The 15595-nt window shown below is 43.3% G+C and overlaps 1 protein-coding gene across 1 annotated transcript; it reads right to left on the bottom strand.

Annotated features, from left to right (window-relative positions):
- Nucleotides 1-280: 280 nt before the first annotated feature.
- Nucleotides 281-13683, bottom strand: LOC135098873 (fibrocystin-L-like). The gene is made up of 4 exons (XM_064001275.1): nt 13338-13683; nt 13006-13209; nt 12419-12695; nt 281-769 (listed from the first exon to the last, which is right to left on the bottom strand). Exons 1-4 carry the CDS (start codon nt 13610-13612, stop codon nt 530-532), a joined length of 996 nt encoding a protein of 331 aa, XP_063857345.1. The 5' UTR covers nt 13613-13683; the 3' UTR covers nt 281-529.
- Nucleotides 13684-15595: the final 1912 nt, after the last annotated feature.

The raw sequence follows: 15595 nt of genomic DNA on the forward strand, positions 1-15595 counted from the left end.
GCACCGCACCGCCGTTGATGCTGCCGGACTGAGGTGTTAGGGCAGAGGCCACGGGCAGGGTAGTGGAGGACACCTTGTTACCCACAACTGCCCTAGCCCCAGCCACGGTCACCATGGGTCTGTAGGAGCCTGCAGACAGGCCGGCTGCTGTGCAGGACACTTTGGTGGGGGTGAGAGAGGTGATGGTGCAGGAGTAGGAGGTGGGATGGTCTTCTGTTGAGTGACTCTGTTGTGGGTGTCTCTCCTGGGGGTTGTGGTCCAGTATGCGGGGGAAGAGGGCCAATGCCAGCCATGCGCCAGGCACCCAGCTGCACCGTCTCCTCAAAGGTGACTGCCCCGGTGCCGGTGAAGCTACCCCAGAAGCCCCGAGGGGCCTCCAGCACATCCACCAGGGACAGCCTCGCCTTCTGCCCCAGGCCATGCAGGTACTTACCACTGAGCACGTTATCCTCATCCTCGGCCACTGTCTCCACCAGGCGGTCCATCTCATCACCCGCCTCCACACCCAGGAAGTCCTCAACCTCATCCTTCAGCACCACCACCACCACCCTTCCCTTTCTTCCACCATCAAGTCTTCCTTCTCTTCCTCCTGAGGCACCTCTCGGCAGCCACGGGGGACCGACTGTTGCACCAGAGTGATGGTGACCTTGGTGTTGTCACTGCCAAAGTTGTGGCCAGACAATGTCACTTCCTCGCCCTGCACTGCCATGCTGGTGACCACAGGGGTGAGTGCCTCACTGTAGGTGAAGGTAAGGGTGTCCATCTGCACCTGCAGGAGATTTTCTTTTAAGCTTTATAAGATTTAGTCACTCAAAAGACACCAAATTACCATATTATGGTTTGAGACAAGAAAAGGAATTTATATAGTCTTTTGCCAAGACACTGCTGATGTTGGATACACATCTAGTCTTAGATATGGTGACAGACTTAAATAATTCACTCATCTTGATCATTCTGCACTGAAAGGAAGATGTGCCATGTGGTAATACAGTAATGCACACATGAGTACCACTGCCAACAGTGCCTCACCACACATCCAGGCAGCAGCTCTGACTCAGTACTCTGCTGTGTTCCTCTTGCCTCAAGTTTAGAGTGAAGACAAGTGTTCTTTTAACTTCATGTATGCACACACACTCACACACACACAGCCTTAGACACACCTTCACACACCTATCAGTGCACCAAGGCCTTCTCTCAGCACCTCAGGAATAGAAATAAAACACTATGACATAGTACTGACACCAGTGCCGTCACCATCCCATGCAAGACTAATGACGGCGAAAGTGGCTCACAAGACACAAGTGGCTCACAAGACAACACTCACTCATCTGTCACTGCCCCCCACAAGAGTAATGGTGATGCAAGCAGTCCAGCCTCACAAGACAACCCTCATTCAGCTGTTCAGAATGACAACACATGTGCAGCCAAAACCATCCCCTTGTGCTTTGGCCCAACACATCACTCACTTTGCTGTTAAGGAGTAATGACTGGGATCATAATTCATTGGTTAATAAATAATTATAGAACTTTTAGAGCTGTGTTTATGGCGTGCCCCACTCAAACCCTTGGGCCAACCACTAGGTAATTTGACTTGAGGAATGAGAGTGAAGTAGCAGTACTTGGTGAGCAGAAAGACTTCACAGCTCTAACGTAACTCATAAATAGTGAGAAGCTGGCTTACAACAACTCTACACACACACACACACACACACACACACACACACACACACAGGTCACAAGCAGCAGCTGAAGAAATATTAGGCAAAGTTTAGAAATTGGCCAGAGTTGAAGAGTACAACCAAGTGTGGATGAAAAAGATAGGACCAGAGAAGAGAGAGCTACTATAAATGAACTAAGAAGAGAATTAAATGAAAAAAAAAAAAAAAAAAACGAAAAAAGACCAGAAGTGGAGAAGAGGTTCTATTGAAGGGTCACAGACATGAGGCTGAGAAAGTGGTAGAGGAAAGAGGACAATGCAGAAGGGGAGGTTTAAAAGTGGAGTATACTAACTTAAATGGTCTGATACCAGTAGTGTTGAAAGTTAGAGACTGTTTAAGAGAGAAGAGAAGCCAGATATCATGGCAATTGTTGAAACAAAACTGGAGAGTGATGTGGACGTTTTAGATATTGGTGATGGAAATTACAACCTCTGAATGAGAAATAAAAGATTTAAGCAGGGTTTAGGTGTGATGCTCCTAATTAGACAAGGATTGACAGTGAAATCTACTACATGTGGGGAGGGGAAGGCAGAGGTACTGAAAATAGCCTTAAAAAGAAATGTGGGAAGATGCCAAAATACTGCAGTGACCTATGTTTCCCTTATTCCAACTCAAGGGGTGAGGAAGAATACAAGAGAATGCTGAGAGACATAAAGGCATGTTTATCCAAGTTGCTGGATGAAAATGAGGTGAACTAGTGACAGGAGACTTTAACTGTAAAGAGATATCTTGGGAAAATTGGACCACATAACGTAGCAAGTCATCACAGGGGGACCGAATTACTGGAGTTGGCTGTTGAGAATATTCTGATGTAGTGGGTTAAAGAAGACACAAAATTCAGAGAAAATGAAATACTGTCAAAGCTGGATCTAATTTTTACGAAGGAACAAGCCATAATAGAGGATTTAAAACACAAAAAACCAATAGATAAAAGTGACTATGCATTGATTCAGTTCTTAGTAATGAATAAAAACATAGATATGAGAAAAGACCACAGGAGAGAATGGTTGAACTGCAGTGAGACAAATTTTGGACAGCTTAGGAAGTATTTCATTGAAATGGATTGGAACAAAGTATTTCAAATGGGTGATATAGAAGGAGAGTGGACCACCTTCCTGAACATTTATAATAAAGGAGAGGGGAAATGGACACCTATGAAATCAACAGAAAACCTTTTTAAGAAGGATTGGAGTAACAAGAGATGTGCTACAGCTAGACTGGAGACAGAAAAAAGCATGGAATGTGGAAGAAATATAAGAGACATGACTTGTGGACCAATTATACAAGAAAGAGGAATGAATATGTTAAAATACACAGAGATGAGTAGAATTATGAAAAGAATGTTGTGCATAAATGCAAAGACCAACCAAAACTGTTTTAAAAATTTATGAATGGAAAATTGAGGAGTAAAGAAGACATCAGCTGAGTAATAGTTGGAGAAGAAATGGTCGAAGACCCAAAAGAGATGGCTGAAGTGTTCAACAGACACTTCCACTCACTGCTTACTAAAGAAAATTATTTTAGGGAAGAAAGGATAGTGATGGAAAATGGGACTGGTCTGAAAGAGGTAGTAACATCAACAGAAGAAGTAAAGAATATATTGGAAGAGCTGGGTGTATGGAAAGTAATGGGACCTGATAGTCTGTCAAGCTGGATTCTAAAGAAGTGTAGCCCAAAACTAGCTAAGGTGATACACAATATAATTAGCACCACCCTGTTGGAAGGAAAAGTACCCAAAGATTGGAAATAGGTGAATATTACCCAATTCACAAGGCTGGAAGTAAAGGAGACTCATTTAACAATAGACCAGTATTGCTGACAAGTGTGGTACCAAAGATCTGCAAAAAGATCATCAAGAACAGATGGGTGAAATGCCTGGAAGACAACAATGTGATAACAGACAGACAATTTGGATTCAGAGAAGGAAGATCTTGTGTAACAAATTTGATAAGCTTCTACACAAGAGTAATGGACATAGTGCAAGAGAGAGATGGATGGACTGACTGCATGTACTTAGACCTGCAAAATGCATTATACAAAGTACCATACAGAAGGCTAATATGGATAACTGAAAAATATAGGAAGATTGGGAGGATCGTTATTAAAATGCATGACCAACTTCTTGACGGAGAGATAAATGAGGACAGTAATCAGAGGCAATAAGTCAAAGTGGAAACCAGTAATAAGTGAAGTTCTGCAATATATGTAAATGACATGATGGAAGGAATGACAAGCCACATGAGTCTCTTTGCTGATGATGCCAAGATTATGAGAAAAGTAACAAATGAAAAAGACTGCAAAGCTCTGAATCAAGACCTAATTAAGATAAATAAATGATTGTTGAGATGGAACATGGAGTTTAATGCCAAGAAATGTAGTGTGGTGAAGTTTAGAAAAAGTGTGAGAAAAACAGAAGGCATCTACTATTTGGGAAATGAGAAAATTACTATAAGATCAGAGAAAAAGATCTGGGAGCAATCATTTCTAATAAAGTGTCATTTGTGAAGCATGTAAACAAGATCACTGGATAAACATGCAATCTGCTGAGAAACATGAAGATGGCATTCACCGACAATGAAGATGATATGATAAAAAAAAAATTGTAAACAACAATGACACATCCAGGACTGGAGTATGCAGCATTAGTGTGCTCACCAAGTTTGACGAAGGATATCAGGAAGCTAGAAAGAATTCAGAGAGCTGCAACTAAAATCCCTACAAGCCTAAGAGGGCATAGTTATGAAGAGAAGTTTATGAGATTGGGCCCAACTACACTACAAAAAAGGAGGGAAAGAGGTGATTTGATAGCACTATACAGAATATTGGAAGGGATGAAAAAATTGGGCAGGGATAATCTTGTGATACCTGATAAGAGAGATACCAGAGGACATGGAAGGAAATTCATAAGGAGTGTTTGCAGAAGAGACATCAAGAAACATAGCTTTCCCCACAGGAGCATAGCAGTGTGGAATTCATTTATTGATGAGACTGTGTGTGCCAAGACAGTCCATAAATTTAAAGAAAATCTGGATAAAAGTCAATATGGAGATGGAACAGCATGAGCCTAGTGTGCCTCTTGTCCTGTATTTCACAACTAGGTAAATACACACACACAGTCTTGGCTGCACCTCCACACATCCATCTGTGCACCAAGGCCTTCTTTCAGCACCTCAGGATAAGAAAGAATACAGACCCTACACTCACACACACACACACACACACACACAATAAAAGAACAGAAGAAAGAGACCTTGGTGTAATTATTACTGACAAGCTGTCACCAGAAACACATGAACAAGGTAAGAGGTGAAACCTATTAACACTGAAAAACATAAGAACAGCATTTGCACATCTGGATGAGGAAATGATAAAAAAAAAAATTATTGTGACCATGATACACCCAGGATTGGAGTATGTAGCTGTGGTATGGTCACCTAATACCAAGAAATCTATAAGAAAATAGGAAGAGTAGTAACAGTCACCTCCAAGTTTGGAGGATCTAATGTATGAAGAAAGAATGTCTAAATCTTGTCTTATAACATTAGAACAGAGAAGAGAGAGAGGTGATCTGATCATACTATACAGAATGATGACTGAAATGAAAAACTTGGATAGGAAGGACTTGGTGATGAGGGATACAAGAGGCTCAAGGGTACATGGCAGAAAACTTAAAAAAGATGCATGTAGAAGAGATGTTAAGAAAATAGCTTCCCACATAGAACTGTGGAGGTCTGGAATGATTTGGACAAAGAAGTCATTGATACAAATACAATACATAAATTTAAGACAAAGTTAGATAAAAATAGATATGGAGACAGGATAGCACAAGCAAAGCTCTTTCCTGCATGTCACACACACACACACACACACACACACAAAGAGGCTAAAGGGAAAAATTAATCAAGAACAGAAGAAAAGACTACACTTTTTTTAGAGTTTTGGAGAGTTTTTGGAGACAGAGTGAAAAAATGGTACATAAAGGAAAAGGAATAAATTAAAGTAAAAGAAAAAAATTGCAAAAATGAAGGACTGAATGTGATGTACACCAACACAGACGGACTGTTACACAGGACACTGGAATTATAAGACTATTTAAAAGAAAAAGAATCTGAAGATAGCGTGTTTAACGGAAATAAAGCTACAAGAAGAAAATCAGACTATCATTAACAACAACTACAATATGTGGAGAAGAGACAGGATTGGCAAAGGAGGGGGAGGTGTAATGATAATGACAAGAAATGAGGTGAAGACAAAAATAATGAAATATGGGGAAGGAAAAGCAGAAATAGTGACTGTTAACTTGGAGGATAATCATGGAGAAATACTGATGGTAATAACAACCCACGTACCACCCAAAACAAATTCTTGGAGCAAGGAAGGCTGTGAGAAAATAACAGAAGATACCACTCAGCATTTGAGTAAATTAATCAAAAGTAATAAAACAGAATTATTGGTTGGTGACTTCAGTTGCAAAGAAATAAATTAGGAAACATTCAAGGCATGAGGAAACAAGACTGCATGGTGAGAAAGATTTCTGAAGCTGACTATAGAAAACACAATGATGCAATGGGTGACCAAAAATACAAGATATACTCGTATAAGAGATGATGAACCAACAAGACTTGACTTAATATTAACAAAAGGAATTGACCAAACTAAAGAAATGGTACATGTCCCCCATGGAAAAAAGTGACCATATAATGATAGAAATAGAGACTGACAGTGATGTCAGTGCAGATGATGAATCCTACAAACAAAACAGGAGAAACTATGGAAAAGCTAACGTAAATATCTTACGAGATTCTATGAAGCAACGGACAGGAGAAAGCTGAAGAGAGCAAATTATATGCAAGGCAATATAAGACTATATGAGGCAGGAGTGAATAAATATGTCCCACTATACAAACCTAAAGAAAAAGGAAAACTGGTGTAGTTAACGCAAGATGTGCAAGAGCAAAGAGAAAAGAGATGAAGCATGGATAACAACGAAAAGAAGTGGAAACCAAAAAAATAAAGACTTTAAGATAGCAAGAAATGAATATGTGTAAATAAGGAGAGGGGAAGAAAAAGGATATGTAAAAGATGCACTTGAGAAGTGCAAAGACGAACCAAAACTATTCTAGATTCATAAATGGAAAAATTAAACTCAAAGAAAAACTAGAACAGTTGAAGGATGGACATGAAACATATGAAGATCCAAAAGATATGAGTGAATTGCTAAACAAAAAGTTCCACCAAGTTTTCACAAAAGAATCAGAATTTAAAGAGCCACAAGATGTGAACACAAAAGAACAAATGTGGGAAATTACAGTAATCAAAGAAGTTTATTAAATGGTTGAGGAACTGGAAGAGAGAAAAGCAACAGGACCAGATGGAGTATCAGGTTTCATTTTAACAGGTAACAGTTAATTGAACCAGTATATGACATAATAAAATGCTCAGTATCAATTGGAAGAGTGCCTAAGGAATGGAAGAGAACAGGTATAGTGCCAATTTATAAATGTGGAAAAAAAGAAGAGCCATTAAACTACAGACCAGTATCAATGACCAGCATAGTATGCAAGATCTGTGAAAAAGTGATGCAGAAGCAGTGGACAAAACTTCTAGAGAACATGATATAATATCAGAAAAGCAGTATGGCTTTAGATAAAAACAATCATGTGTAATAAATCTGATCAGCTTCTATTCAAGAGTGACTGATATAATGCAGGAGAGGGATGGATGAGTAGACTGTGCATTTAGATCTAAAAAAAAAAAAAGAAAGCTTTTGACAAAGCTCCCCACAACAGGCTACTATGGAAGCTAGAAAATGTTGGAGAATTAAATGGAAAAATAATAAACTGGATGGAAAGCTACTTAAAGGGAAGAGAAATGAGAATGGCAGTAAAGGATGTAAAAGTCAAAATGGAGAAAAGTAGATAGTGGAGTACCACAAGGATCAGTGCTGGCACCAATACTTTTCCTTATCTACACCAGTGATATGCCAGAAGGAGTAATGAGTTACACAAATTTGTTTGCAGATGATGCAAAATTACAAAAACATATGAAAGACTGAAAATCTACAAGAGGATCTGAATAAAATCTGGGACTGGAGCAAGAAATGTGAGATGGAGTTTAATATGAAAAAATGTCATGTAATGTAAGTGGGAAAAAGTGAAAAGAGACCAAAATGGATCTAGAAAATGGGAAATGTAGAAATAATAAAAGTACAAGAAGAGAAAGATCTGGGAGTGAATATACAGGACAGTCAATAATCAGAGATGCACATACAGAAGATGTTCAGAGATACATATAGAACGATGAGAAATATTAGAACAGCATTCCACTACATGGATAAAGGTATGAAGAGAAAGATAATTACCACTATGATTTGACCAAAGCTGGAATATGCTAAATCAGTGTAGTCTTCCCACAAGATGAAACATGTCAAAGAAATAGAAAGAATACAAAGGATGGCAATGAAGATGGTTCCAGAACTGGAAGAATTAACGTATGAAGACAAGTTAATGAAGATAAATCTGCCACATTGGAACAAAGAAGAGAACAGGAAGACTTAATAACTATATACAAATTGTGGAATTGAATGGAAGAAATTGATAATGAGAAACTGCTGCTAAGAGAAGTAGAAAATACCAGATACACACAAGGCCACAGCAAAAAAAAAAAAAAAAGAAAGATGCTTGAATAACATAAAGAAACAGTTTCCAACAAAGAAATCCAGAAGTATGGAACAAGCTCAGTGAGGAGGTAGTACTGGAAACGAGTGTGTACAACTTTAAGGAACAACTGCACAAGTGTAGATATGGAGACAGGACCACACAAGCATACCTCAGGCCCTGGAAATTACAACTAGGTAAAATATGCACACACATGCAGCCTTGGCTGGAACTCCACACACCCATCAGTGCACCAAGGCCCTTCAGTATCCTTGATTTAGATAGTATTCTGCTCTCAAATTTATCATTTTGGGATTTCCACATTTTCATGCAGTAGTACATGCTGCTCCTAGAATGAAATGGTGTGCCAGATGTATGAGATATATAACTTTTAAAGGTCCCAGTGCCAAAAAAAAACACACCCTTCAAAGCTGCTTGGTGTGCTGTTTACATAACTTTTATTACGTAATGCAATACAACATTTTATGTGGTGAGTGCAGGCAAGCAGCTATTACAGGCCATCAGCACTCAAAAGTTAACAAAAGGGAAAGAAGATATGTTATGCATTTGTTTTCCTCAGGTTTTTGTGAAATGTTCTTGTGCTTTCTATGTGTTTTGCATACTGTATACTTGTATGTGTTATTTTTTACTGTTCTACTTTTCAGTGGCAGTAATCATGGGATACCCAAACAGACTTAAATCAAAGTCTGTTCTCCAACTAGCCAAAAACTCCTTCACTAACAGAAAGTGTCAAAACCTTTCAAGATCTAACTCCCCTCGTGACGTCTGGCATCTAGCCAAAAATATCTCCAATAACTTTGCTTCTTCTTCTTTCCCTCCTTTATTTCAACCAGATGGCACCACTCCTATCACATCTATTTCTAAAGCTGAACTCTTTGCTCAAACCTTTGCTAAAAACTCTACCTTGAACGATTCTGGGCTTGTTCCTCCCTCTCCTCCAGCCTCTAGCTACTTCATGCTACCTATTAAAATTCTTCGCAATGATGTTTTCCATGCCCTTGCTGGTCTAAACCCTCGGAAAGCTTATGGACCTGATGGGGTCCCTCTTATTATTCTCCGAAACTGTGCCTCCGTGCTTGCACCTTGCCTAGTCAAACTCTTTCAGCTCTGTCTGTCAACATCTGCCTTTCCTTCGTGCTGGAAGTTTGCCTACATTCAACCTGTTCCTAAAAAGGGTCACCATTCTAATCCCTCAAACTACCGTCCTATTGCTTTAATTTCCTGCCTATATAAAGTTTTTTAATATATCCTCAACAGGAAGATTCTTAAACATCTATCGCTTCACAACCTTCTATCTGATCACTAGTATGGGTTCCGTCAAGGCCGCTCTAATGGTGATCTTCTGGCTTTCCTTACCGAGTCTTGGTCATCCTCTTTTAGAGATTTTGGTGAAACTTTTCCTGTTGCTTTGGACATATCAAAAGTGTGTGAAGTATGAATGCTTCATTGTTACGGGGCTTCACTGTATTGGTTAGGGTTCATAGTTTGTATTGGTTTCATGCTTCACTGTTTCACTAGTGTTTACTTCGCCCCTTGCTCTGTATTAATCATTGAGTTCTGTACCACGCCGCCACCGGCTCGCACCTACGTACTTGTAACTGTCTACACATTAAAAGCACTGGGAACTTGTGACTTTATGTAGCCCGAGAACCTACAAGAAGGATACATGGCGCAGTGAGTAGTGCAACTCACAAGGACCTGGCAGCGAGACAGCGTGAAGGTGCCCCAACTAGCCGGTGGTGTGCGGTGCGTCTCCCGGAGGAGCCTTCAGTGTGCCGGCGTCATGACTAAGCCTAAAACCAGGAGGCAACAAGATCCGGCACCCCTCTCGCCAGCTTCGTCCACGCCCTCGGCTATGGGGCAGGAGCAGGCAACTGGAGTCTCTCAAGACGCGCTCCTTCAAATGCTGCAACTGTTCCGTGACGAGTGTGAGCAGAGACGACGGGAGGACGAAACGAGGCGCCAGGCCGAGGAGCAGCGCTTCAATCAGCTTGTTGCTACGCTTGGAACGCAGCCTTCACAGCAGGCAGGCACACCCGGCGCCGTTAGTGACAGCCTCGCCAACCCGCCCTCAACCATGCTCCCGATGCCGTCTACGCCTGTCCCCAAAGCGACCGTCGTTCTGCCTCCCCCGCTCTCACAGGACGCTACGCTGCAGGCCTTCAAGGAATGGAGACAGCAGTGGGAGGACTATGCCCGCCCCCTGCCACCACTTGACCTTGGCGCCCACGTCAGGCTCCAAGATCCCGTCACTAAGCGATGGGATGAAGTGGGCGTAGTCATGGGGATTGGCAAGAGCCGCGACTACCTGGTGAAGACTACCGCTGGACGTGTATTGTGGCGGAATCGCCGCTTCATTCGTGTGGTCCCTGCCCCATCTACCGCGGAAAGAGACAGTCACGACGGGCAGCCCTTACACCCCCCAGCTCAGAAGATCCCTGATCCCGCCACCCCAAATGCACGCCGACGCCGCCGTTGGGAAGCCGACGGACCCATACGCCGCTCAGCGCGTATAGCCTTACGTTCATAGCTAGTTAATGAACGTGAAGAGGAAGGGGGAGATGTGTGAAGTATGAATGCTTCATTGTTACGGGGCTTCACTGTATTGGTTAGGGTTCATAGTTTGTATTGGTTTCATGCTTCACTGTTTCACTAGTGTTTACTTCGCCCCTTGCTCTGTATTAATCATTGAGTTCTGTACCACGCCGCCACCGGCTCGCACCTACGTACTTGTAACTGTCTACACATTAAAAGCACTGGGAACTTGTGACTTTATGTAGCCCGAGAACCTACAAGAAGGATACAAAAAGCTTTTGATAGAGTCTGGCACAAAGCTTTGATTTCCAAACTACCCTCCTACAGCTTCTATCCTTCTCTCTGTAACTTCATCTCAAGTTTCCTTTCTGACTGTTCTATTGCTGCTGTGGTAGACAGTCACTGTTCTTCTCCTAAATCTATTAACAGTGGTGTTCCTCAGGGTTCTGTCCTGTCACCCACTCTCTTCTTATTATTCATTAATGATCTCCTAAACCAAACTTCTTGTCCTATCTACTCCACCGATGATACCACCCTGCACTTTTCCACGTCTTTTCATAGACGTCCAACCCTTCAGGAGGTAAACATTTCACGCAGGGAAGCCACAGAACGCTTGACTTCTGATCTTTCTAAAATTTCTGATTGGGGCAGAGCAAACTTGGTATTGTTCAATGCCTTAAAAACTCAATTCCTCCATCTATCAACTCGACACAACCTTCCACACAACTATCCCCCTCTTCTTCAATGACACTCAACTGTCCCCATCTTTTACACGGAACATCCTCGGTCTGTCCTTTACTCATAATCTGAACTGGAAACTTCACATCTCATCTCTAGTTAAAACAGCTTCTATGAAGTTAGGCGTTCTGAGACGTCTCCGCCAGTTTTTCTCACCCCCCAGCTGCTAACTCTGTACAAGGGCCTTATCCGTCCATGTATGGAGTATGCTTCACATGTCTGGAGGGGTTCCACTCATACTGCTCTTCTAGATAGGGTGGAATCAAAAGCTTTTCGTCTCATCAACTCCTCTCCTCTAACTGACTGTCTTCTGCCTCTCTCACCACCGCAATGTTGCATCTCTAGCTGTCTTCTACTGCTATTTTCATGCTAACTGCTCTTCTGATCTTGCAAACTGCATGCCTCCCCTCCTCCCACGGCCTCGCTGCACAAGACTTTCTTCTTTCTCTCACCCATATTCTGTCCACCTCTCTAACACAAGAGTTAACCAGTATTTTCAATCATTCATCCCTTTCTCTGGTGAACTCTAGAACTCCCTGCCTGCTTCTATATTTCTACCTTCCTATGACTTGAATTCCTTCAAGAGGGAGGTTTCAAGGCAGTTATTCATCAATTTTTGACTACTGCTTTGACCCTTTTATGGGACTGACATTTCAGTGGGCATTTTTTTTTATTGGATTTGTGTTGCCCTTGGCCAATGTCCATCCTACATAATAAACACACACACACACACACACACACAACACTTACACCGGCCACAGTCAGAGTGAAGGTGGCCACGGTGGCAGAGGTGGAGGGTGGAGTGAGGCAGGTGACTGTGGTGGAGGAGACACTCTGCACCACACAGGTCTGGCCCCCCACCAGCACCACAGGAGAGGCAACCAGACCTTGCAGACCACTTACACTGATGGTGAGCAGGGTGCTGCCACACAGGGAGCCTTCCAGGGGACTGAGGGAGGACACCTGCGGCACCACCACCACACGGCCCTCACTGCTGTACCCTGCGATGTCTGTCACTGTTATGCCCCTGCAGGTGAGGTGTGGTGAGGCGTGGTGAGGTGTGGTGGTGTGGTGAGGTGCAGTGATGCTGTGGTGGCATGGCAATGCCATGGTGTTGTGTGGTGATGCTCTGGTGGTGTAGTGCAGTAATGTGATGTATGATAGTGTGGTGAGGTGTGGTGGTGCTGTGGTGTAGTGATGCTGCTGTGGTACAAAGCTGTATTTCTGTCATTGAAGCATGTTCCTTTTTTTTTCTCATATCATCTCAAACATCCAGTTTCTCTCATCTGTGCTGACCTGTCTGTCCATCTGTCTGTCTGTATGTTAGCTGCACTCACCTGTTGATTGCCTTGACAGTGATGGGCAGGTATGCACCCGACCTCAGGTTGTCCAGGTTGTCCAGATCGCAGGTCACAGAGGTGTCTGAAGCAGAGGTCACACTACAGGATGCTTCACCAACACTGACCTCTACCTGGCAGGCCAGGTCACCAAAGCCTGATCCAGTGATGGTGAGAGAGTCGCCACCCACCACCTGCAGGCCGCTGTGTCAAAGAAAACAGGAAACACTCAGCGTGGGGAACCATTATTACTGCCACTGGTGCTGCTATCATTACTACCATTACCATCACTAATGCAAGAGGGACCCTGGCCTGCGCCAGCCTGCCTTCACCTCAGGTCCTTCACAGTGTTGGTGGTGGAGGAGGCCAGGGCAGAGACCACAGGTGTGTGACAGGTGTGGAAATGAAAGTACAGGTATCCATTTTCTGGTGTGGTCAGGTCGGGGAGGTCACACCCGTCCAGAGGCATCTCCAGGATGGGGTCACAGCCACTCATGTTGACGACCTGACTCACGGCAACCTGGTAGGTGGCTTCCTTGTCACCCAGCAGTGCGGCCATCCTGAGGGCCTGATGAGGTGGCCGTACCACGTTGACTTGGTCCCGCATCACTACACCACCAGGCAGTGTGGGGCCAGCATAATAGTGGATGCCTTGCTGGGGGAAGGCCACTTTGAAAGAGCCTGTGGGAAAGCAATAGTAGTAGTAGTAGTAGTAGTAGTAGTAGTAGTAGTAGTAGTAGTAGTAGTAGTAGTAGTAGTAGTAGTAGAAGTAGTACTGGTGGGAGAGATGAGAGATGGGAGGGAGGGAGAGAGAGAGAGAGAGAGAGAGAGAGAGAGAGAGAGAGAGAGAGAGAGAGAGAGAGAGAGAGAGAGAGAGAGAGAGAGAGAGAGAGAGAGAGAGAGAAACACCCACCTGGCAGCAGCACCAAAGCCATCAGCGGAGAGTACCAGGGTATGAGTGCCAGCCGACAGTGCCGGGGTAAGACAGCTCACGCTGATGTTACTCCAATGAGTCGTATAACACAGCTCTGATCCGATCTGGCGGCATGAGGTCATAGGTCAGGTCAGGGGTATTGGGAAAGTGATAGGTCAGGTCAGGGTTACTAGGAAGGTCAGAGGGGGAAGTAGTGACTTTATATCAGTACTAGGGAATTTGGTTGTTGACTCTGAGATGAATGGACATTTCCACCTCGGCTCCCTACCCTTGTTCCTGTTCCCTGGCACCTGGCCCCTCCCCTGCCCTGCCTTCTCCTCAGATAAATGTTCAATACATTGCTTTGACACACAATTTAATTTCTAAAATCTTTCTGGCCTCTTTTTTACTTTTTTTTAACTCAATAAGTCTTATCACTTTCTTAGAATAAAAAAAAGTTCCCAGCAAGGCAGCACACAAATGTCAGAAACAGTTGTTCCAGTCACCATGACCAGCAACAGCAATGTTGCTTTGGCCAACAACAAGAAAACACCACACAAGCACACTCTCATGGAAGGTAAGAACACACCAGTACAGATGCCACATACTGCTACACCTTGCCTTCAGCATGGTAACAGGAATACTCTTGGCACTTACACTACACACACTAATATGCCATGTGGAGACATGAACAGTTACATCCCCACACCACACATCCAAATCATCCACAAGCACCAACATCACACTTAGCCAAGATGCTTCACACTGCTCCAAAACACACCACAACAATACAAACACACATTCAAGACAGTTTGTGCCAAAGCAGCTGAGTGAGGCAAAGGGGCATCCAATGTGATATCTGCTGTAACCGGTCCAAGCATGCTGTGTGGTGTCATGTCGGCTGCATCGGATCGTTTGCACAGGTACACCACGGATCAATTAACAATAGTATCGTGTGTATCTGCAGCAGATGTGGCTCTCCTAATGTCTCTACATCTTCTTTCTCACTACCTCCTATTCCAACCTCTAGCTCCTTTGACCTGCTATGCACACACAGTACTAACAAATCTCATATACATTTTCCTTCCATGAACCAGCAACACTCACCCTCACAACCACCAACACCTAGCCACACATCCCACCACACAACAAGACATTCAAGCTCCACATCACCTAAACACCCTTGTAACACCAGTCCATCAATCTGTCAACCAGGGCCATTTCCCATTGCTTTTGGCATTTCCTGCACATCATGACTACCCTCACCTCTCTTACACCCCCTTCACCTAAACCTTCCCCCACTCCCCAACTCCCCCAGCAACCTCTCCCAGTGCCTCTCCTGCCCTACACACAAATGACCCAGACTTCACTGTAGGTACCAAAACATGCTTAACACCCGACACAGATTCTGCAGAAGTCTTTCCTCCACCATTTAGCAAGACAGTCATAAAAATTTCTAACTGTAATTCACTTTTTTTTTTTATGTAGGAAGGAAACCAGCCAAGGGCAATACATTTATAAGAAAGTCCCACTGAGGTGCTGATCCCCAAGCATAGTCAAAAGTGGTTGTCAAAAATTGAAGGATAAATGTCTTGAAACCTCCCTCTTGAAAGAGTTCAAGTTATAGGAAGGAGGAAATACAGAGCCAGGCAGGGAGTTCCAGAGTTTACCAGAGAA

Source organism: Scylla paramamosain, unplaced genomic scaffold (assembly GCF_035594125.1).
Source record: "Scylla paramamosain isolate STU-SP2022 unplaced genomic scaffold, ASM3559412v1 Contig89, whole genome shotgun sequence".
Lineage (NCBI taxonomy): Eukaryota > Metazoa > Arthropoda > Malacostraca > Decapoda > Portunidae > Scylla > Scylla paramamosain.

Excerpts from the sequence above, each read along its gene's own strand:
- LOC135098873 (XM_064001275.1), bottom strand. The coding sequence starts at position 13,612 with ATGCGGGACCAAGTCAACGTGGTACGGCCACCTCATCAGGCCCTCAGG. Across the intron at positions 12,696-13,005 it reads ACTGTCAAGGCAATCAACAG|GGGCATAACAGTGACAGACA; the intron begins GTGAGTGCAGCT and ends CCTCACCTGCAG. Across the intron at positions 770-12,418 it reads TCACTCTGACTGTGGCCGGT|GTGCAGATGGACACCCTTAC; the intron begins GTAAGTGTTGTG and ends AATCTCCTGCAG.